At 47.0% G+C, this 23,035-nt stretch overlaps 1 protein-coding gene and 1 long non-coding RNA gene across 6 annotated transcripts in view; one reads left to right on the top strand and one right to left on the bottom strand.

Annotated features, from left to right (window-relative positions):
- Window positions 1–23,035, top strand: part of ARHGEF9 (Cdc42 guanine nucleotide exchange factor 9) — a 261,555-nt gene that overhangs the window by 220,906 nt on the left and 17,614 nt on the right. For all 3 annotated transcript variants that reach the window (XM_070759694.1, XM_070759696.1, XM_070759695.1), the window contains one exon: window positions 8,655–8,786. In XM_070759694.1, the coding sequence (XP_070615795.1) occupies window positions 8,655–8,786 (132 nt within the window). The remainder of the gene's footprint in view (window positions 1–8,654; window positions 8,787–23,035) is intronic.
- The window catches only part of LOC139171458 (uncharacterized), a 49,404-nt gene continuing 40,597 nt past the window's right edge, over window positions 14,229–23,035 (bottom strand). For 2 of the 3 annotated variants that reach the window (XR_011559746.1, XR_011559751.1), the window contains one exon: window positions 19,942–20,561. This is a non-coding gene — a long non-coding RNA (uncharacterized lncRNA). Of the gene's footprint in view, window positions 15,104–19,941; window positions 20,562–23,035 lie in introns of those variants that run through there. The other variant, XR_011559745.1, reaches the window with a different exon arrangement.

The following is a 23,035-nucleotide window of genomic DNA, read 5'->3' as shown; positions in this document are numbered from 1 at the left end:
GAAATGCACCTGCAGTGAAAGCTCAACGAAATGCAGTTGAAAGTCAAGATTATGTCATTTCCTTCTGTGCATTCTTGTTTTCCTCTAGCAGTTGTCCCCGAGGACCACACGCATCCACTTGGCCCTGCACTGGGGGAAAATAATTCTTAGATGTAGACATTTGCATATTCATCAGCGCTGCGGAGTCAGTGGGATTCTGCCATTCGCTGCCACTAATAATAATCTTCAGCTGCGTCACCATCGCAGTAGTGTGCTCAGGTTTCCTTTGTGGTGGCGTCGAGAGATTCCAGGACTTTCTAAATATTGCCTCCCGGAGGAGATTTTACATGGCGTGTGATATCTGGGTCAAGGAGATAAAGTAGCTGGGCGTTTTAGCAGCTTGCTTCTAAATTGGTGGTTCTTGGAGATGAACTTCGGATGAGGACGGACTGGATCTCTTGGCGGATCTCCTGAGTCCAAGGACCCTGGACTTCTCTGGAGCAGCTTCAGAGGCTGAGAGGAGGGGACTCTCTTTTTTCTCTCCCTCCTCCATGGCTAATTCCAGTGGATGTTAGTGTGGGAGGAGAGGTCCAACTGTAGACCTTCTTCCGTGTGGTACCTCAGCATTTGGGTCTCTCACTGCTACCTGAAAGTTTTGGGTGAGATTATCTTCAAGAATGGTGGAAGGTCTTAAGCATAAAACCTATCAGGAAAGACTTCATGAACTCAATATGTATAGTCTGGCAGATAGAAAGAAAAGTGGGGACATGATCGAAACATTGAAATATGTTAAAGGGTTAAATAAGGTCCAGGAGGGAAGTGTTTTTAATAGGAACGTGAACACAAGAACAAGGGGACACAATCTGAAGTTAGTTGGGGGAAAGATCAAAAGCAACGTGAGAAAATATTATTTTACTGAAAGAGTAGTAGAAGCGTGGAACAAACTTCCAGATATGGTTGGTCAATCCACAGTCACTGAATTGAAACAGGCCTGGGATAAACATAGATCCATCCTAAGATAAAATACAGGAAATAGTATAAGGGCAGATTAGATGGACCATGAGGTCTTTTTCTGCCATCAATCTTCTATGTTTCTATGAGATCGTTTGACAGGGTGGCAGGGAGCACCACTAGCCTCTTCCTGAGGCCCCTCTCCACCCCCGGCCAGGCAGGCCTTGCTCTTCAGAGGTGGATTTGTATCCAGAGCAGGGAGCCTATGGCCACGGCCTGTCACAGGCCACGTGAGCCCTGGGCAAGCAGCACGTGTGCAAAGCTCTACTTGCACAAGCGGCAGGCAAGGAAATGCAAGTTCCATTCGAGCAGGTGAAGCTTTGCACAGGAGCGCAAGCCTCCGCCACTCGTCTGCAAAACTCACAGTGCAGGGCATGCATGCCCACCAATCATTCCAGTGGAGCTGTGCGCGCACACATGGGCCTGTTACTCACATGCCCCACCTTGCGCTGTGCCAGGTCACCAAGGTGGGAAGGTTGGACACCGCTGATCTAGAGCAGTGTTTCTCAACCTTGGCCACTTGAAAATATCTGGACTTCAACTCCCAGAATTCTCCCAGCAATTCTGGGAGTTGAAGTCCAGATATCTTCAAGTGGCCAAGGTTGGGAAATACTGCTCTAGAGGAGTCAAGATGGGAGGAACCGGCTCCAACTCAGTGCTAGCGTGATGGGTCATCTCGGGGCTTTTGGCCTCCCTTGATCCTGAGAAATTCATGGTGTCCCCATGGATTCACTACTCTTGCTGAAGAAACAGGTCACTATCCTTTGCACAATTAGGTGGACCTTTGCACAAATCTACCATATTTTGGGAGTATAAGACGCACCTTAGTTTGGGGGGAGGAAAATAGGGGCAAAAATCTGCCTATCAGGTATACATATATCTAGCATCCTTAGTCTGTTCCACTCCAGCACATTAATTTTTTTTTTTTATTATTATTATTATTATTATTATTATTATTATTATTATTATTAATTTGATTTGTATGCCGCCCCTCTCCGTAGACTCGGGGCAGCTCACAGCAATAATTAAAACAATGTACAACAAATCTAATGTTTAAAAATATCTAAAAAACCCTTATTTAAAAAGCCAAACATGCACACAAACATACCATGCATAAACTATATAGGCCTGGGGGAGAAGTCTCAATTCCCCCATGCCTGACGGCAGAGATGGGTTTTAAGGAGTTTACGAAAGGCAAGGAGGGTTGGGGCAATCCTAATCTCTGGGGGGAGCTGGTTCTAGAGGATCGGGGCCGCCACAGAGAAGGCTCTTCCCTTGGGAAGAGTTTAGTTTAGTCGACGGGACCCGGAGAAGGCCAACTCTGTGGGACCTAACTGGTCACTGGGATTCGTGGGGCAGAAGGTGGTCGTCTGGTTAGGGCTGAAAAAAGCTTTTTCAGAGGGAGTAGCAATGAAAACAAGCCAGCAAAGACTCGGGGCTGGAAAAAACCTTCCTCAGAGGGAGAAGGAAGCCTGGTGGGTCGTTAGCATCTACCGTGTTTCCCCGATAGTAAGGCAGTGTCTTACTATCTTTTTACCCCCAAAAGCCCCACTGTGTCTTACTTTGGGGGTATGTCTTACATCTCCCCGCGCGCCTTCGCCTTCCAAGCTCCCCGCGCGCATTGCTTCCAAGCTCCCCGCGCGCCTTCGCATTCTCCCCGCGCGCCTTCGCCTTCCAAGCTCCCCGCGCGCATTGCTTCCAAGCTCCCCGCGCGCCTTCGCTCGCCTTCGCTCGCCACCGCCTCTTCCCCTGCCGAAGCTCAGCTGCAAGCGGCCAGCGAGGCCGATCGGATCCGAGGCGAGCGGCCGGAGCTGCGCCCTCCTTCGCCCGCCTCCTTTCCGCTCGCCTCGGAGCCGCTTGCAGCTGAGCCTCGGCAGGGGAAGAGGCGGTGGCGCCGCGGCGAGCGAAGGCGAGGGGCGCGCAGGGAGCTGCCGGAAAGGAGGCTGGTGAAAGAGGGCGCAGCTCCCTGCGCGCCCCTCGCCTTCGCTCGCCGCGGCGCCACCGCCTCTTCCCCTGCCGAGGCTCAGCTGCAAGCGGCCAGCGAGGCCGCTCGGCTCCGAGGCGAGCGGAAAGGAGGCGGGCGAAGGAGGGCGCAGCTCCGGCCGCTCGCCTCGGATCCGATCGGCCTCGCTGGCCGCTTGCAGCTGAGCTTCGGCAGGGGAAGAGGCGGTGGCGAGCGAAGGCGAGCGAAGGCGCGCGGGGAGCTTGGAAGCAATGCGCGCGGGGAGCTTGGAAGGCGAAGGCGCGCGGGGAGAATGCGAAGGCGCGCGGGGAGCTTGGAAGCAATGCGCGCGGGGAGCTTGGAAGGCGAGCGAAGCTGCAAGCGGCCTCGCTGGCCGCTTGCAGCTGAGCTTCGGCAGGGGAAGAGGCGGTGGAAGAGGCCGCGGCGAGCGAAGGCGAGGGGCGCGCGGGGAGCTTGGAAGCAATGTCATCGCCCTCCCCCCGCAATACCGTTTATACCGTGTTTCCCCGAAAGTAAGACATATGTCTTACTTTCGGGGTATGGCTTATATAAGCCGACCCCCCTGAAACCCCCCATATGTCTTACAATCGGGGGGGTCTTACTATCGGGGAAACACGGTAGTTAGGACTGGGAAAAAAAGCTTTGAAAAAGCTACATCTGGAGGATAAGACACACCCAAATTTTCACCCCTATTTAGGGAGGAAAAAGTTGCGTCTTTATACTCTGAAAACTACGGTACCTTGTGCACCAGCTGTGCCCATTTCTGGATAGGGAGGCCTTGATGACTTCCTGGTTTCATTTCTGAGAGATGATGTACCTGGGGCTGACCTTGAAGACCATCCAGAAATGACGATTGGTCCAGGTTGCAGCCGCTTGCACAGTACTTGGTGCGCCTCCTTTGGTTGCTCTTGAATTCCACTGGCTGGCTTCCAGTCGGCCCCCAGAGACGTTGGGATCGGGTCAGGCGGGAGCTCAGTGGCCGAGGTATTTGTTCCCCTATTTGCTCCCCAGAGTGTTAATTTAGAGCCTAAGAGCTGGGCTTTTTTCTTTGTTTTTTATTTATTTGGTAATGTTGTTTTGTACGAGCTTTGTTTTTTTTAATGTTCCTATCACTGCTGCCGTGAGCTGCCCAGAGTTATGGCGGCTATGGCCCAGAGATGAGCCCTTCTCCGAGTCTCTTAAATAAACGGACAACCCAGGCTCTTCTGCCTTCTGTCTGTCCTTAAATGAACTCTGGTCCTCTCTAGCGCCTGAAACGCTGCGTGAGAGGCCTTATTTAAAAGATACTGAAAAACAAGCTGTGAGGATCGGATTGTCCTCTTCTTTTAGGGATTCAGCAGAGCTGCCTTTAATTCACACAATTGTGAATTAGAACTCTCTTAAAAGCCCCTGGTGTGAATTTGGTTCCTGTATTAAGTCGGCTCAAATGAGACGATGGAACTAAAGACAAAGTGAGATCCAATTATGAGAGGCTGCAGAGTTGTGTCAGAGCTTTTCAGCACTTTGGACAGATCATTTTGGAAGAGTTGTCTTGGCAACATGGTTTGCCTTCGAAGGCTCCCTCATCCCATTCTCTGAAGAAGAGGTCTTCAACCTTGGCAACTTTAAGACTTGTGGACTTCAAGTCCCAGAATGCTCCAGCCAGCTATGGGAGTTGAAGTCCACAAGTCTTAAAGTTGTCAAGTTTGAAGACCTCTGCTCTGAAAGGTTGACTGTGTCTATGACCACTCAAAATAAAAGGCAATCTTTAGATGCTTTCTAAATTTGAGAAATTGGTTAGAGTCAAATCCAGGGCTTGAATGATCCTTACTAGACATCTAAATGATTTTATTTTTCTTTATTAAATTTATGTGCCGCCTATCTGACTAATAGCAACTGCAACTCCCCACCCCAGTGTCCTCAGGGTTATAAACTGATTCAAGGTTAGAGAGTCAGGTTACAACTGGACAATGACCATAATTGCACCATAAAAAGAGCCACGGTGGTGCAGTGTTGGGTTATAGTATTGCAGGCTAATTCTGCATTCCACTGTCAGCAGTTTGATTCTGACCAGCCCAAGGTTGGGTTAGCCTTCCATCCTTCTGAGGTCCTAGGAAAGGCTGGCTCTCTAAACAGCTTTGAAAAGGCTGTACAACACTATGGAGCGGTTTATAAGTCTAAATGCTATTGCTGTAATCTGGTTTGGTTTCATTGATGGCTGAGTTCCTATATTTTGCTAAATCCTAAATCAGGAGCATGCATGCATAATTGCTATATTCATATAATAGGTTATACCACAGACAGATTAATATTATCATATCATATTATGGTGGTTTGATTTAAACAACTTAAAACAATAAGCACCCCCCCCCCAATAGATTTTAACCTAGTTTAGTAAATGGCATCAATCCAATCGTTCTGCCTGTTTTGGGGAAAGGAAATGTTACATTCCTCCTATAAGGTCTTTATTTATGGGCCTCTGTGAGAGGCAGGTGACATCATTCTGCATTGTGTCATTGCAGAAATAATACATATTTTCTCATGACATGTGTGATACTACAATGTCTTTTACCAAATGCTGATCGTTCTTAATCCAGCAGACATATTTAAGGGGAATTTTTATACCCTAAGGCTTCCTTTGGTGCTTACTGTTCCTGGAGCATCACAGCCAATATTCTATTTTCAGCAGTTTTCCCCCTTTATTTTCAACAACAACACAACCTCAATGACCCATGAATGCATTAGACCCCTGCTCCCTGGAGGAGCCTCTCTCTTGAATCTAAAAGTGGGGTTTTTGTAAAAATTACAGCTGAGTCAAAGGATCTTCATCCAAATTCCGCTGTGAACTTTTCAAGGGAACTTTTTCACAAAGCGAAGGAGATAATGGGAAAGTGAAAAGGCAGCTTATTGATGGAAGAGTGTAGAAAAATTACAGGCTGTTAAGAGGTTCAGAGCCCAGAAACCTGCTGCAGCCTTTAACATGCTCCCCCAGTCTCCCTTCAGTATGACAATACAGACGGTGCCTTTTTTTCCAAAGATCTCAACTTTCTATGCAAGGTCTTCTGAATGGCCCCAGGGCAAAGTTTTTGGGTGCATTACAGGCGGTCCTTGACTTATGACCCCAATTGAGCCCAACATTTCTGTTGCTAAGCGAGACGTTGGTTACGTGAATTTTGCTCCATTTTGTGAGCTTTCTTATCACACTTGTGAAGTGAAGCGCTGAAGTTGTTTAATAAGTACTGTAACTCGGTTGTTCAGTGACTCTGGCTTCCCCATGGACTTTGCTGGTCTGAAGGTCACAAAAGAGGATCACGTGGCCCTGGGACACTGCGGCCGCCCTAAATATGAAGCGGTTGCCAAGTGTCTGAATTTTGATCACGTGACTATGTGGATGCTGCCGTGGGTGTAAACATGAGAGAGATCATGGGTCATTTTTTTCAGAGCCTGGTACCTCGGCCTTTCGAGACTGAAGGAGGCCAATGCAGTGTAACTGTTGAACAGCCACCAAATGAGCTGTTGTAACTGGAGGACTTCCTGTACAGGGCTGCAAAGGCTCACTTGCAGGATGCGCTCAGAGCGTGGCTGGAGGGCAAAATAGCCCTTGAAAAGACCCAAAGGCCACACCACTTGCAGATTGATTAATTGATTGATTGATTGGTTTATTTGTTTGTTTATTTGTTTGTTTATTTGTTTATTTATTTATTTATTTATTTGTTTGTTTATATTTGTATGCTGCCCCTCTCCGCAGACTCGGGGCGGCTAACAACAGTAAAAAGACAACGTAAACAAATCTAATATTAAAAAAATCTAAAAACCCCAATTTAAGAGATCAGTCATACATACAGTCATACCATACATAAATTTTATAAGCCTAGGGGAAGGGAATATTTCAATTCCCCCATGCCTGACGACAAAGGTTGGTTTTTAAGAGCTTACGAAAGGCAAGGAGGGTGGGGGCAACTCTGATATCTGGGGGGAGTTGGTTCCATAAGGTCGGGGCTGCCACAGAGAAGGCTCTTCCCCTGGGTCCCGCCAAACGACATTGTTTAGTCGATGAGACCCGGAGAAGGCCAACTCTGTGGGACCTAACTGGTCGCTGGGATTCGTGCGGCAGAAGGTGGTCCCAGAGATATTCTGGTCCGATGCCATGAAGGGCTTTATAGGTCATAACCAACACTTTGAATTGTGACCAGAAACTGATTGGCAAACAATGCAGACTGCGGAGTGTTGGAGTAACATGGGCATAGACGTGTGATTATGGGTAGCAAAAGCTAAGAACGAGGGCAGCTGGCATTTTACATGGCTTCTTTTAGGGGAAGAGCAAGAAAAGCAGGGGTGAGTAAACAAAACCACAGAGTGTTTTGTTCGTGGATGCAATTACATCTTTACAGAGGAGAACAATTGCACCGTTCAGACTCTCAGGCGAGAAAGCCTTTGTAGAAGGATGCTTAGCAAGCAGCCAAGCAGTTTGGCTAATCTCATAAGCCAAACCTGGTTAGGATTTGTGAGGGGGAAACACAGGGGAATTCTAGGCCCGTTAGGTGGTGGGAAATTGAATGAAGAATAAAGCTCAATTTATTTGGTGCTATATAAAGTCAGCTGTGATTAGAGCATCGTGTAGGTGCAGCAAAGAAAACAAGAAAAGAGTCGATTGATCAAGAATTGACCTTAATTGCTGGATCTCTTTAGCTTTCTAATCTATTATAGAAAACCTTGTGTGCATAGTTAAGAAAGAGTATGCAAGCGTGTATTTTGATTTATAACTGTATACTCTACATTTGTACCAATAATCGCATAGTCCTTTTGTTTTATGTATCCCCTCTCCTATTTATCTTCAGTAAAGATTATATTTTCTCAAAAAGGGAAAAAAGAAAGAAAGAGAGGCCGATTTTGAATAACCTAAACGTAGGAACCTTCAAACCTCTTGTTGTGATTCAGTCTGAGGCTCCTCAGGGAACGGCTGGAACTCTGCCGGCTCCATGCTCAGAGGGGGAGGACGAGGAACGGGAGGAACAGGAGGACCAGGCAGACGGGGAAGAGGAATGTCAGGACGAGGAGGAGGGAGAACAGCCTGAGACCCCCGGGGGGGAGCTCTCCCCAGCGAGTAGCCTGGAGTCATTAGATGAGAACGCACAAGCCATCATAGATATGAGGCAGAGAAGGGCAGCACAACGAAGGGGACAATTAGCCAGGTATTTCCATCCCTAATAGGCAACAGCTGGGTTTGGGTGTGGTTCTCCTCAGAAAGGTTGAAAAGGCAGGCCCGCCCTTCCTGTATTGTGGAGAGTTATCTTTTGGGAGTCCTGTGACCTTGCTTCGATCCTTAGCGTCTCTGATTCTGGCTTGTGGCCTCGAAGGCTGAAAACTTGGGGGAGGCATGGGTTTTATTATCTACAGTGGTGTGTGTGCCAGCAAGAAGCCTGTTGTATTGTCTGGCCGTCGTGACTCTTCTGTGAAGCTTCATAGCATTCCAGTTTGTAATAACAGTTTTTGTTATCTGTGTTTGTTTTCAAAGATATAAAATGACTTTGCTTTTTATCAGCGTGTCTGGATACTCTTTTTAGTTGGTGTTGGCATCTGGGGGAACCCAGACAGAACACCTCTTTGGTGGGGTGTCAGGCTTTCAGCCAATCTGATTTCTTGCTTTTTACAGAAAGCGAAACGAAATGGAATGGGGACAGTCGTATCCTCTGGGGGCTGATGGGCTTCCCTTTCATTTCAGGGAGAGGACATTTTGGACCGCAGCTCTGAGTTGATCTACACGGGAGAGATGTCGTGGATCTACCAGCCTTACGGACGAAGCCAGCAACGGGTCTTCTTCCTGTTCGATCACCAGATGGTTCTCTGCAAAAAGGTAAGGACATTTTTGAGTCTCCTCCCGATGAATCGTGAATTTGGGTTCAAGGCAGGGAAAGCCAGCCTGTATTCCTAAACTGTACTGGGCCCTGCAACGCCCGTGTTGCAGCTGCCGTCACAGAACATCAGAATTGGAAGGGACCTTGGAGATCTTCTAGTCCAACTCCCTGGTTAAGCAGGAGGCCCTGGGCTATATCAGACAAACGGATGTGATCTTCGTTGCTCTTCTCTGCAAAATCTCCGTATCTTTTCTTACATTCTGGCCGTATCTAACATCTGGAGCCACTTTTACCTCCTGAGAAGCTACCGAGGTTTCCTTTCTGAGTTGCTTTCGTTGCCTGTTAGGCAGCTCCGGGCCGGGGCCTTCTCTCCCACCACCATTCTCACACACTACTACAAAAGACCCATGTCCAAGTAGTCAAATCCCCCTTCTGCAGATGTGATCTGAATGAATGGGGTGATGATGTGGTGGCCTTATACCACCTGTGATCCTGGGATTTTTTAAAAAAAGTGTTTTCTTCCTCTCCAAAGTTCACCCATCTTAGATCATTCCTTCTTCTGGTTGCTCAGTTGCTAAGTCCTTTCTGATTCTTGGCGAGCCCCGAGCACCACCCCCTGCTCGCCCCCTCTGACCTTCGCTGCCTCCCAGAGTTTATTTATTTATTTATTGTTAGAGTTGAAAGAGACCATGAAGGCCATCGAGTTCAACCCCCTGCCCAAGCCGGAACCCTATAGTACACCAGTCAAGTGGCAGTTCAATCTTCTCTTAAAAATGTCCAGAGTGTTGGAGTTCACAACGTCCGCTGGTAGGTTGTTCCATTGGTTGATCGCTCTGACCGTCAGGAAGTTCCTCCTACATCAGACAAACGGACGTGATCTTTGGTAGATGAGGAGAAGAGGTTCCGCTATGGTGTCTGCCAGTTCTTTTAGGACTCTGGGGTGGAGTCCGTCAGGTCCCGGTGATTTGTACTCGTTAAGCTCCCTCAAGTAGTCCCTAATGATAGCTTTGTCTGTGTTGAGTTCGGTTCCGGGGCTGTTATTTGCAGTTAGGTTGTAGGTTGGTTGGTGGTTCCTTTATGTGTGAAGACTGATGTAAAGTAGGTATTGAGCAGCTGTGCTTTGTCTCTGTTGTCGGTGATTTTGTTACCATCTTTGTTTTTTAGTATGGTGACTGTTTCCTTGATTTTTTTTCTTGTTGTTTATGTGGTAGAAGAAGCTTTTTTTGATTGGACACCTCCTGACTCGACGGGCTCGTCTTTTAGCCTTTGGGCCCTGGCCATGGGGTTTTCTTGGCAAGGGTGCTGGTGGGTGGGTGGCCATTTCCTTCTCCGGGGGATTCCATTTGGCCAGCCCTCTCCACGATGGCCTCTCCCTCTTGGGGGGCTCTGCACAACTTGACTCCCAGCTGCTTTGAGTCGTGCAAGCCCCTCTGAGCACAGCAAGGCCTGTCCAGTCTTCCTTTCAGAGAGACCTTGGAAGCCCACATTCACTGCAAGTGGGGAAGGAAAGCAGGCCACTACACATTGGCTGCTTATTTATCCTCATGAGCCACTTCCTCCAGCAAAGAAAGGAAGGAAGGAAGGAAGGAAGGAAGGAAGGAAGGAAGGAAGGAAGGGATGGAATGCATACGTGCCAATATAAGCTAAAATGTTCAACAATTAGGAAACTTTGGGTTAGATCCTCACCTCTCTTAAGACGTTAGCAGGTAGATAACAGCGTCTTCTCTCTCTGTGGCTCTGTCATGGCATGATTGTGACGGAACATGTTCTGAAATATATGTCCTGTAAAAGTATAGAGAGAGCATTTGGAAATTTACAGGAAAGAGTTGCAATTGTAGCAATGGGAGATGTACAACAAAAATGATCCTCGGGAAATATTGTACTCAAAAGCTAGAAGATATGGATAAAGAAAGAAAGAAAACCCCTCAGATCCTCAGTGGTCAAGAATATCTTTCCAACTGTGACATTGAAAGTGCCTTAGTTTATGTCTATCTGTCTAGTGTTAGATTTATTTCCAAGGAATTTATCATAAATATGCAGCTTGAAAGATTCCTTAAAAGGAAAGAGGGGGATTTAGATGAGCTAGTCCTGAAATTGGTCTCCCCCGCGAGTAATTTTCCATTGCACTTGAGTTGTTTTTTTCTTGAAGGGCTTTCAAATATGTGTAGATGAAATCAAATCTAGGTGATTCACTTCTGGATTTATTCTTTAGCACTGGAGGAAGGAACCGTGATTTCATTGGCAGCAGGTCATATGAGGATACATTAAGTCTGTCCCTCACCTCACCAGGTAATCCAAGGCCGAAAGAAAGAAAGAAAAGGCCTTTTGTGGATCAGGCTTAAATCCCTGCTCTTCCTTGATGCCATCGTTGAGGCTAAAGCTAATTAATCAGAATGGAGCTGGAAGGGATCTGGGAGGGATCTAGTCCAACCCCCTGCTCAAACAGGAGACCCGGTGCCAGTGCAGACCAATGGCTCTCCAGTCTCTTTTAAAAACCTCCAGGGATGAAGCAGCCACAACGGTCACAACTTCTGAAGGCCAGCTGATTAATCGGGACGTTTCTCCTTGATGATTTTCCATCCATTCCTTTTTGTTCTGCCTTCAGGCGCTTTGGAGAATAGCTTGACCCCGTCTTCTCCCTGGCAGCCCCTCAAATACTGGAAGACTGCTGTCCTGCCACCCCTGGTCCTTCTTTCCTCTAAAGTGGCCAACCCCAATTCCTGCAGCTGTTCTGTTTTGGTCTCCAGGCCTTTCATCCTCTGCACTTTCCCCAAAGTCTCAGGATCTTTTTTTGTAATGTGGCAAATGAGATCCTGTGTCGTGGATCCGAAGCTGAGTGTCTTTGCCTGAGCTGGGCAGTTCTGTTCACAAAGCCACAGTTGGTCCCCTCTGGTGATCCCGTGGACTCTGGGCTCCGCACGGTCTCCAGCTCAGTTCCCCACCCACCTCTAAGTCCGGCTGCATTCAGATGACCCATCCGGGCTCTTGCGAGTACTGCCTGTGCGACACAAAGAGAGAAGCTGAATGCAGATGTTCCTTGACTTGCAACCGTTCGTTTAGTGGCCATTCACAATGGCGACGGCACTGGAAGAAGTGACTTTTGACCACTTTTTGCCCTTATGGCCTTCGCAGCCTCCCCTGGGAGAGTCAAGGGATCAGAGTTCAGGTGCTTGGCAGCTGACTCGCATTGATGACCATGGCAGCGTCCGAAGGCTCAGCTGTCCCCTTTTGGACATTCTGGCAAGCAGAGCCAACGGGGAAGCCAGGCTTGCTTAACAACCAGGTGATTGGCTTTTAAGAGCCGGCGTGGTTCACTCAACAAGAGTGACAAGCAAGGTTGGAAAATGGGGCCAAACTCATTTCACAAACGTTTCACTTAGCAACACACATTTTGGGCTCCATTGGGGTCATAAGTCGAGGTTTATTTGTTGCAAGCCATTGTAATAGCAGCGTGTGCGATTTTAATAGATGGGACATTTTTACTGGTTTATCCGTAAAAAAAATTCCCCTTTTGGCTAGGTATTTGATTTTGAGCATTCCAAACGGGTGCTTCTGAATCCGATCAGGGATTTGCCCCTAAACCTTTACGCGGCACAGGGAGTTTATCTCAGGTTTTTCATTCCTGAAATGTATTTGCATTTTTCGCCTTCTCTCCATTTCAACTTTCAAGGGAGCATCGATAAAACAGAATAAAATCAGACTTAGTAAAATCTATTTTCTGTAGTGTTGCTATGAATCTCTGGAGCTGGGTCCATACATCAATATGATTGCGGCTTAAAGGGGAATAAAGATGCAGAGGAAATGCAGATTGTGAAAAATTGCACAGGTTGAAATTTTAGAATGCATTAAAGATGTCCTCTTGCTTAGACCAATAGCAGGTTGTGAAACCTACAACTGAAATGAAGACAAGGGTGAATGTAGAAGCCTCTGTCCCTATTTCAGTGTTTAACTCAGCTCTTATGTAGGTCATGTGTCGTACTACTGTATGATACCTTGACACAATAATAGGACAGATCAGCATTAATCAGAGCCTGAGAAGGAAATGATCCCACAAAGCAGTGGTAGGTTCGAGAGAGATTGTAGGAGAAAACAAGAAACCCAAGAGCCGGTTTGAAACAGGGACTGGAGGCACCAGGCTAAAAACTGGGCAACCAGGAGTTCTAGTCCTGTCTAGAGGATGAGAAGGAAGCCACTTCTGGTCATGGCAGGCAAACGCTTCTGAAAATTTTGCTAAGAAAATTGCAGCAACTAATCCAGGCAGAGTGATTTGAAGAGGGAGGGAGGGAGGGAGGGAGGGAAGGAAGGAGGGAAGGAAGGAAGGAAAAGACAAAAAGAGATGGGAGGGAGGAAAGGAAAGAAGGAAGAAAAGATAAAGGAAAGAAGGAAGGAAAATATAAAAAAGAGGGGAGGGAGGAAGGGAGGGAGGAAGGAAGACTATATCTAACCAGCAGAGGAAAGGAATTTATTACTGTCTTATCTCATAAATGGAAGCTCAGACTGAGCTGCAGGAAGGTCAGGAAGAGGACATTTGAAGTGTTCCCATCTCAGTAAATTCACCCACAGAAGAAGAGAGCTGAGGTTCCTACTGAAATTTCCAAGATTCCTTATTGTTGTATCCAACCTCCCGGTTGAGGTCTGAATGGCTGTAGCTTCTCTGTCACCTTTCCTGGCAAGACTGAGCTTGGCTAAGGCTGGAGGTCCACCAGGGGCTTTCAGGGGAATATCGGTCCAGGCCAGTTATATTCCCTTTCTTCAGGCCTTTCAGGAGACTTATTTCCAGCTAGAAAAATGGAAGAGGGCCTGCTCCGAGTCTTCAGAGAGGTGTGGCATACAAATCTAATAAATTATTATTATTATTATTAATAATAATAATAATAATAATAATAATTTATTAGATTTGTATGCCACACTTCTCTGAATAATAATAATAATAATAATAATAATAATTAATAATAATAATAATAATAATAATAATAAATAATAATTCCAGAATTTCCCAGGGGCAGAATTCTCCACCAGCTATTTTGAGAGATCCCCCGAGGAAAGGGCCCTTTTGCATTGCTCCATTTGGCATATAAGAGCCAGTCTCGTTTAGTGGTTTAACGTGCTGGCTCAGAAACCAGGAGGCTGTGAGTTCTAGTCCTACCTTAGTCTTGAAAGTAGGTTGTGTGACTTTAGGCCAATCACCAGGAGATGATAAATTCTATTCCAGCCCTAGGCATGTAAGCCACTTTGGACCACTCACCAGAAAACTAAGTTCTAGTCCCACTGTAAGCCTGGGTGGCTGGGTGAGTTTGAGTCAATTACCAGAAGATGGCGAGTTCTAGTCCTGCCTTAAACATGCCCCATCTTAGATATGAAAGCTGGCTGTGTGCCTTTGGACCAATTGCCAGGAGACTGTGAAATCCATCTCCATGCTTTGCACCATTCATTCCCATTCATCCCAACCCACTTCATAAGGTTGTTGTGGGGGAAAGAGGAGGGGAAGGAGTATTACATATATTTTCCCCCTTGCACTATTTTATTAAAAATAATAAAGGAATCTCATAAATAAATCATGGATCTTGGGAAATCAGATTGATCGCAAACTACTAGCATCTGGGAGTGCAGAGCAAAGCCCAGGTAGTTCTCTCGCTCCCTCGGCCGTCCATTAGCCAAGCCCTCATCTTATGACCCTCTTTCAAGTTCTTCCATTGGCTGCTGGACTTTGACGCCATGACTTGCAATGTCCAGTTGACCCTGGACCAAAGTTGAGTGTTGGTGTCTGACCTTATCCCATGGTCAGCTGATTACTCGGATCCAGAGGCCAACCGCTAAGCGCCTCCCATTGCTTGGCTAGCCCGTTGGCGGCTTCCACTGGTGCCAAGAAGTTGGAGACGAGGCAATAAAGCAGAGTTCGCAAGAGGGGATTTTTCTCTCTGAAAATGATTCTGGAAGAGGAACGCAAGGCTCCCATGTCAAAGAGGCCCCCAGGTGTTCCCGACTTACTTGAGGAAGGAAGGGGGGCCGTGTTCATCTGTGAACATGAGAAAAAAACACAGTCTTCTCAGCTGCCTTGAGGGGCTCACTTTCCGGGTGAGTTTGCAATTTTTAGAAGTTGGGATAAAAAAGGCAGAAGACTGTGGAGTCTCTCAACGCTTTTGGAAAGGAGAAAAGGGCAGGTGGAAAAAAAGAAACCTTTGCTGCTCCTTCCTCCTTAGCTCCTTTTCTGCAGACGTCTTCGTGTGAAATTAAAGCGCTTTCTTTTCTGTGTTGCTCAGGAGGAGAAATTGGCACCTTTGTGAGTCTTCCCTCTAGTGAATTCCTCCACAGAATTCTGCAAAGAGGAGGAGGAAACAGCTTAAAAAAACACCATCCCTTGAAGCCTTTACACAGTGAAAACAGAAAAGCTGGGCTTAAATTAAACAATAACATCAATAAAATTAAATTAAAAATTGCAGGTACATATTGTGCAATATAATTTGGTGTGGAGCTGAGTATTAGAAATGTGACTCAGTTATATTACAGACAGGTATTATATTTCTAATATTTCTAACAGTATTAAAAATACACTAGAGTGCTATTTTGACATAAATGCACTTATGGTCATGCTAATAAAAATTTGGGGAAGATACTTGAAGACCCTTCTGTGGAGATTTAAGGTTAGGAGGCCAACTTGTAGTAGAGATGCTAACTCCTCTGACCTTTCTATATGTCATTTTGTAACCCACCAGCTGGCATGTTGGAGATAATCACAAATTAGTCCTCATTGGGACAAAGCTAACATAATTCATCCAGAACTCATTGATAGCCTCAAATTGCAATGAACATGCATTCAATTTCACAGCTTTTTTTCACACACACACGCCCAAAAAATCACAGCTACTATGATTGTTGGCTGAGCAGGGACAAGAATAGTCAAAGAGGTGATTGAAACATGGGAAATGGGCTCTTTGTCAGTCAATTGGAGTGCTTAACAGGTACCATATTTTTGGAGTATAAGATGCACCGGAGTATAAGAAGCACCTTAGTTTTGGGTGAGGAAAACTAGAAAAAAAGGCCTCTGCTTCCCAGCCATTGTCCAAACAGCAACATCAAACAGCACAGATAACATACATGGTTTGCTGTGTGTTTCTGTGCATGTGTGTCTGACCCAAAGAAATAGCAAAGAATTGGAGAAATGTACATTATGGCAGTATATTAATGCCAGAAAGTTTTCTTAAATGTAGCCGCACTAATTCCTCCCAGTTATTTAAATAGATCTACTCTAAACATGACTAAGTCAGGATTTAACTGAACTGCTTTATCTTAATACTAAACAAGAGGACACTGTTACATTTCAAGACTATATTTGTACAAAAACTGTTAAAATTGATGTGGCTTTCTGGAAGTATACATTATTCTCTATTATTTAAAAGAAGATACAGTAGCACTGGGCCTCCTCGGATCAAGCATTTATTTTAAAAAGCGTCTTCATTTTGTTAAGTTGTCTAGAACAATAATAAAGCAGTCCTTAAAAAAAAGTCTAATAATTGGAACATTCTACAGCCATTTATAGTTATTGACAGATCTCCTTGCATCCAGATTCAGCAACTGATAGCAGAAGAAAGTAAGTTCTGCCCCTTCCTCCCAATTTGCCTCCTTGCAGAGGGTGGCCAGCCTGTCTGTGGCCTCAAATCAGCCGAGGGTCGGGAAGCTGGTAATGAGTTGCTTGGCTTAAGAGGCTCTGCGGCTGTTTGCTGCAAGGAGGTCAATTGCTGGGAGGCAGAGGCCAAAGGGTGGGGCTGGGTGGGAGGGGCTACGTTCAGTGTATAAGACTGCTGGGTGGGAGGGGCTACGTTCAGGGTATAAGACTGAAAACATGGGTTTTTTCACACTCTGGTCTGTCTTATACTCCAAAAAATGCAGTACTTAGGAACCAAGGATGTGACAGCAGAAGGAAACAACCAATCACTTAATAGCCAGCCAGCAACACCCTAATTAATAACTAAAAGAGCTACACACAACCAGGAACGGTATAAATGTAATGCATACAGTAGCCCAGTTCATACTCAAAGAGCACCAAAAAACTCTCATTTCAACCCTCAGCTACAAATATTCTCCTTTATTGGAATGTTCTTAATTCTTTTTCTGTTTTATTAGAAATTTCATGCAAGTTTGAGGAAGTTTGCTGAGCTTCTGCAGCCTTGGGACTGCTAGTTGCCCTCACCTGCCCCCCAAATATTGTTGGCCAGCCTCCAGGTGCAAGCCATGTTCTCCAAGTGTGGTTCATGTGGAGGAGGAGGAGACTGGCGTGTGTGTGTGTGTGTCCTTGGTGCTCTCTGAGCTTAGTTGTTTTCTTGCAGGTGTTTCATTACCCAACTAGGTAACAACATCAGTCGCACCAAGGACCTCACAGTTCATCCCTGAGCTACAGAGACTCTCTTTTGCTGGGAGTTGCTCCTTCCTTCTGTGTTGCTTGTTTTTATTCGGGCTGCTTTGGAGCGCTCTGCTCACAGCAAACTGAGCATAAATGCTGGTAGTTAATGGACCACTTACCCCGTTATTATCTCCTTATTAGGTCTGTTGAGAGGAAGCCCAAGTCAATTGTCCTTTAATGTTTTCCCTTCTAGTAATAAATAGCAATATAGCAATTCCACTGTCTCAAACATCTGATTCTGATAAGAGGATGCAACTGGATCTTCCCATTGTAGTTGGCTTCTTTTAATGTTCGTTCCAACCCCAAGATCCTTGAAAAACTATGTTAAAACACTGTCAGATCCTTTTGCATCTCACGTGGAGTGGAAAATGCTGCTAGGTGTAAGGCTTCAGATCTGATTTAGATCCCGCTAAAGGAAGAACCCCATGAAGTGGGTCAAACCGTGGAGCCAAAATCCAAACGCAGCAGGATGTATTCTGCAGTGCAGTAACTCTTGCTCAGTGAAGACAATCCAGATTTCATTATTCTGGGGGGGAAATTACTCTGCTTTCCAGGATTAAAGACTGAAGTTGTTGATAGGCTTGGAATCTAACAGGAAATTCATAAGGATTTTGAGTAGGTAGATACACCATGACAGGCATAACTCCCTCTCTTGCTTTCACCCTGGAAGCTTTTTCTCCCTTGTAAATCTATTTCGTTGTTTATTTAGATATCTTAATTATTATTATTATTATTATTATTATTATTATTATTATTTAGATTATTATTTAGATTATTATTTAGATTTGTATGCCGCCCCTCTCCGCAGACTCGGGGCGGCTCACAACAGTGATAAAAACAATATATAATGACAAATCTAATAATTAGAATCTAAAATAACAATAGTACATTTAAGAAATCTAAAAAGCAAGGAACCCCAATATAAAAAACATACATAGTCATATCATGCACAAAAAATGCATAGGCAGGGGGAGATGTCTCAGTTCCCCCATGCTTGACGATAGAGGTGGGTTTTAAGGAGTTTACAAAAGGCAAGGAGGGTAAGGGCAGTTCTAATATCTGGAGGGAGCTGATTCCAGAGTGTCGGAGCCACCACAGAGAAGGCTCTTCCCCTGGGTCCCACCAGACGACATTGTTTAGTCGACGGGATCTGGAGAAGACCAACTCTGTGGGACCCAACCGGCCGCTGGGATTCGTGGGGCAGAAGGTGGTCTCGCAGATATCCTGGTCCGGTGCCATGAAGGGCTTTATAGGTAATGACCAACACTTTGACAGATTTATATCTGTCCTTCATTGGAAAGTTCAAGATAGTGGACGTAGGGCTCTTTCTTCCTATTTTTCCTTCCCACAAGCCCTGCCAGCTAAGTTGGACTAGGAGAGCCGTTTTGGCCTTGGCTGGAATCCAGCAGACTTAAGATTTAATTGGATTTATATGCCGCCCCTCTCGGAGGACTCAGATGGAGTTCTGGCCCCATTTTAGGCATGAAGCTGGGTGGGTGACTTGGGGCCAGCTGCACTTTCTCAGCCCAGTCCTCCCCACAGGGTGATTGTGCAGGAAAAAGAAGGAGAATGGAGTATTAGTATGTTTGCTACCTTAAGTTACTTATAAAGTAACAAAAGTGGGATAAAAAAATCTAATACAGTGTTCCCTCGATTTCCACGGGGGATGTGTTCCAAGACCGCCCGCGAAAGTCGAATTTCCGCGAAGTAGAGATGCGGAAGTAAATACACCATTTTTGGCTATGGACAGTATCACAAGCCATCCCTTCACACTTTAAACCCCTAAATTACCATTTCCCATTCCCTTAACAACCATTTACTCACCGTTATTACTGGTACACTCACCATTGAATAAGGCACTTAGTGATCCTGATATTTATAAACATAATTATTTATCTACAATAATTATTTTTTTTGTTATTTATTTGCAAAAATTATTAGTTTGGCGATGACGTATGACATCATCAGATGGGAAAAACCGTGGTATAGGGAAAAAACTGTGAAGTGTTTTTTAATTAATATTTTTTGAAAAACCGTAGTATAGGCTATTCGCGAAGTTCGAACCCGCGAAAATCGAGGGAACACTGTAATGACAATGACAATAATATTGCTTGGCCCCAAAATTACTTGGCCAGCCCATGTAACTGAAGCAGTTCACTCTCCTAGCTGTGGATCCATTGCGGCCCCTCTTCCACCATGATGTCTGAATTCTTCTTCAGTTTTCTCTTGTATTATTTTTGAGTGCACTTAGTTGAGTTAAAATTATATTTAATTTGTAATAATAATAATAATAATAATAATAATAATAATAATAATAATTTATTAGATTTGTATGCCGCCCCTATCCGAAGACTCGGGGCGGCTCACAACAATAATAAAAAACAATATAACAGTGAACAAATCTAATATTAAAAGAAAAAGATATATAAACCCCAGCAATTAAACCATACAACACATACATACCAAACATAAAATATAAAAGCCTGGGGGAGGTGTCTCAGTTCCCCCATGCCTGGTGATATAGGTGGGTCCTGAGTAATTTGCGAAAGACAAGGAGGGTGGGGGCCATTCTAATCTCCGGGGGGAGTTGATTCCAGAGGGCCGGGGCCGCCACAGAGAAGGCTCTTCCCCTGGGGCCCGCCAAACAACATTGTTTGGTCAATGGGACCCAGAGAAGGCCAACTCTGTGGGACCTTAACGGCCGCTGGGATTCGTGCGGTTCCGGAGATATTCTGGTCCAATGCCGCTTGCTCTGCTCTTAAATAATTGCCATGTCTACTAGTAGTTCTTTGGTTCCTCTGATCTAAGTGAAATGCAAAGTGACCCCCAAATGGAGTGCAAAAGACGGCTTCTTAGCAGAATTGTTAGACACTTGGATGTTGTTGGATGTGTTCACACAGACTTGGACAGCCATTGATCAGGAAAGTTTTATTTCGATTTCCGCACTGAGCAGGCGTTGAATTGTGTGTCCTGAACAGCCCCTTTCAAGTCTAGGATTGTTTAACTTTTTCTTGCTGAGATATGAAATATGCAGTTGTGTAAGATTAATTCTATTTTAAGACTATCACCACAAAACACACTCACTTTTCCCCTTTTTTAAAGTCTGCAGGCAAGCTTTGATCAGGTAATACCTTTCAAGAGCATGTGGCAAAGTTGATTAAGCTTCAGATTAAATTTTCATTATTAGGGAGAGAAATTGGAATGAAGTAGAACTCGATTTAAGCAATCAAGGCTGAGGCCCTGCTCTCCGCAGATGGCAGCTCAGAGTCACTTTTCTAAAATACGGTAGCTCCGTTTTTCATGCAAAGCAGGATATGATTTCTGGTTAATCATCCCAGCAGTCCTCTTTCTCCAAATTATTTCCAGGACCTTTGACCTGAAATAAAGGGAAAGGGAAAGAAGCTGAACGAAAGAGGGCAGGTGTGTCAGCCTGTAATAATATTCTTAGAGAATATCTGCTTTCTGAAATTGTTCTTGTAGGAGAACAGTTTCCATTTTAATAACAGCAAAATCTGGCACCAATAAGTGTGGACAGTAACTTTGTAGAGCAGTTTAAACAAGAGACGAAGAACGTTAGAATGTTATGGACTGATACCGTGTTTCCCCGATAGTAAGGCAGTGTCTTACTTTCTTTTTACCCCCAAAAGCCCCCCTATGTCTTACTTTCGGGGTATGTCTTATATTGGAAAAAATAAGACACACCCGGCCAACCCACCTACCCGAACCCGCAACACCCGTGTCCCGTAAAAAGTAGTAGCACCCTCCCCCCCACACACGGACACACATCCGCATCCCCGCCTGCCCACCCCATCCGGAGCTGGCGGAAAGGAGGCGGGCGAAGGAGGGCGCAGCTCCGGACGCTCGCCTCGCCCGCCCACCCGGCGTCTCCGAAGCGCCCTTCGCCTTGAGCTCCCTCCGGAGCCTGCCGCCGCCGCCGTGCTTCCTCCGCCGGCCGAGGAGTCCTCCTTATCCGCGCCGGGTTTGGAGTAAGGCTTGAAGCTGGACTTGTCCTCGGCGGGCGAGGCGGCGGCCCTGGCCGAAACGGCGCGGCTCTGCCTGCGGCATGAGCGGGAGCTCCGACTGCGCTTCCTGCGCAAGCCCAACGCCGACAGAGACGTCCAAAGGCGGACGCTTGCAGCTCAGCGACATCGGCGCCGAGGACAAGTCCAGCTTCAAGCCTCCTCGGCCGGCGGAGGAAGCGCGGTGGCGGCGGCAGGCTCCGGAGGGAGCTCGGGCGGTGGCCGCTCCGCCGCTTCGGCCAGGGCCGCCGCCTCGCCCGCCGGGTGGCCCAAGCTCGCGCCAGCTTGGGCCACCCGGTGGGCAAGGCGGCGGTCCTGGCCGAAGTGGCGGAGCGGCCACCGCCCGAGCTCCCTCCGGAGCCTGCCGCCACCGCCACGCTTCCTCCGCCGGCCGAGGAGGCTTGAAGCTGGACTTGTCCTCGGCGCCGATGTCGCTGAGCTGCAAGCGTCCGCCTTTGGACGTCTCTGTCGGCGTTGGGCTTGCGCAGGAAGCGCAGTCGGAGCTCCCGCTCATGCCGCAGGCAGAGCCGCGCCGTTTCGGCCAGGGCCGCCGCCTCGCCTGCCGAGGACAAGTCCAGCTTCAAGCCTCCTCGGCCGGCGGAGGAAGTGTGGCGGCGGCGGCAGGCTCCGGAGGGAGCTCGGGCGGTGGCCGCTCCGCCGCTTTGGCCAGGACCGCCGCCTCGCCCGCCGGGTGGCCCAAGCTGGCGGTGGCGCGAGCTTGGGCCACCCGGCGGGCGAGGCGGCGGCCCTGGCCGAAGCGGCGGAGCGGCTACCGCCCGAGCTCCCTCCGGAGCCTGCCGCCGCCGCCACCGCGCTTCCTCCGCCAGCCGAGGAGGCTTGAAGCTGGACTTGTCCTCGGCGCCGATGTCGCTGAGCTTCAAGCGTCCGCCTTTGGACGTCTCTTTGTCGGCGTTGGGCTTACACAGGAAGCGCAGTCGGAGCTCCCGCTCGTGCCGCAGCCAGAGCCGCGCCGCTTCAGCCAGGGCCGCCGCCTCGCCCGCCGGGTGGCCCAAGCTCTGGGCACAGCGCACCACCGCGCACAGCTCCCTCGCTTTTACGTAGTACCGTGTTTCCCCGAAAGTAAGACATATGTCTTACTTTCGGGGTATGGCTTATATTAGCCGACCCCCCTGAAACCCCCCATATGTCTTACAATCGGGGGGGTCTTACTATCGGGGAAACACGGTAGATGCAGAAGGACAGGTACTCAAACAGGAACGCAACTTGAGGCTTCTATTGATGGTCTTCCATCCTTGGAGAGTCCCACCATTTGATCGTAGATCCAAGACAAAGAGCAGAATAACGGAGTTGGAAGGGACCTTAGAGATCTTCTAGTCCAACCAGCTGCTCACGCAGGAAACTCTCTGTTATTTCAGACAAACGGCTGCTCGACCTCTTCTCCAATGATGGAGCATCCACAATTTCTGAAGACAAGCGGTTCCATTGGTTCGTTGCTCTCATCGTTAGGAAATTCCTAATTTAATGTTGTTCTCTCATTGATTCGTTCCCATTGATTGTTTCTTGTTTACCCTTTCGGAGAGGGGCGGCATACAAATCTAATAAATAATAATAATAATAATAATAATAATAATAATAATAATAGTTGTTGTGATTCAGCCTGAGGCTGCTCAGGGACCAGCTGTGTCTCTGCTGGCTCCATGCCCGGAGGAGGATGACAGCGCAGAGGAGGGGGCTGAACAGTCGGACGGGGGAGAGGAAAATCAGGAATGGGATGAAGGAGAACAGCATGAGAGCCCCGGGGGGGGGGCTCTCCCCAGCCAGTAGCTTGGAGTCATTAGGTGATGACGCACAAGCTGTCATTGACATGAGA

The sequence above is a fragment of the Erythrolamprus reginae genome, chromosome 8, assembly GCF_031021105.1.
Source record: "Erythrolamprus reginae isolate rEryReg1 chromosome 8, rEryReg1.hap1, whole genome shotgun sequence".
Lineage (NCBI taxonomy): Eukaryota > Metazoa > Chordata > Lepidosauria > Squamata > Dipsadidae > Erythrolamprus > Erythrolamprus reginae.
Note: the sequence above shows the minus strand (reverse complement) of the source record. Positions and strands in the feature narration are given on the sequence as shown.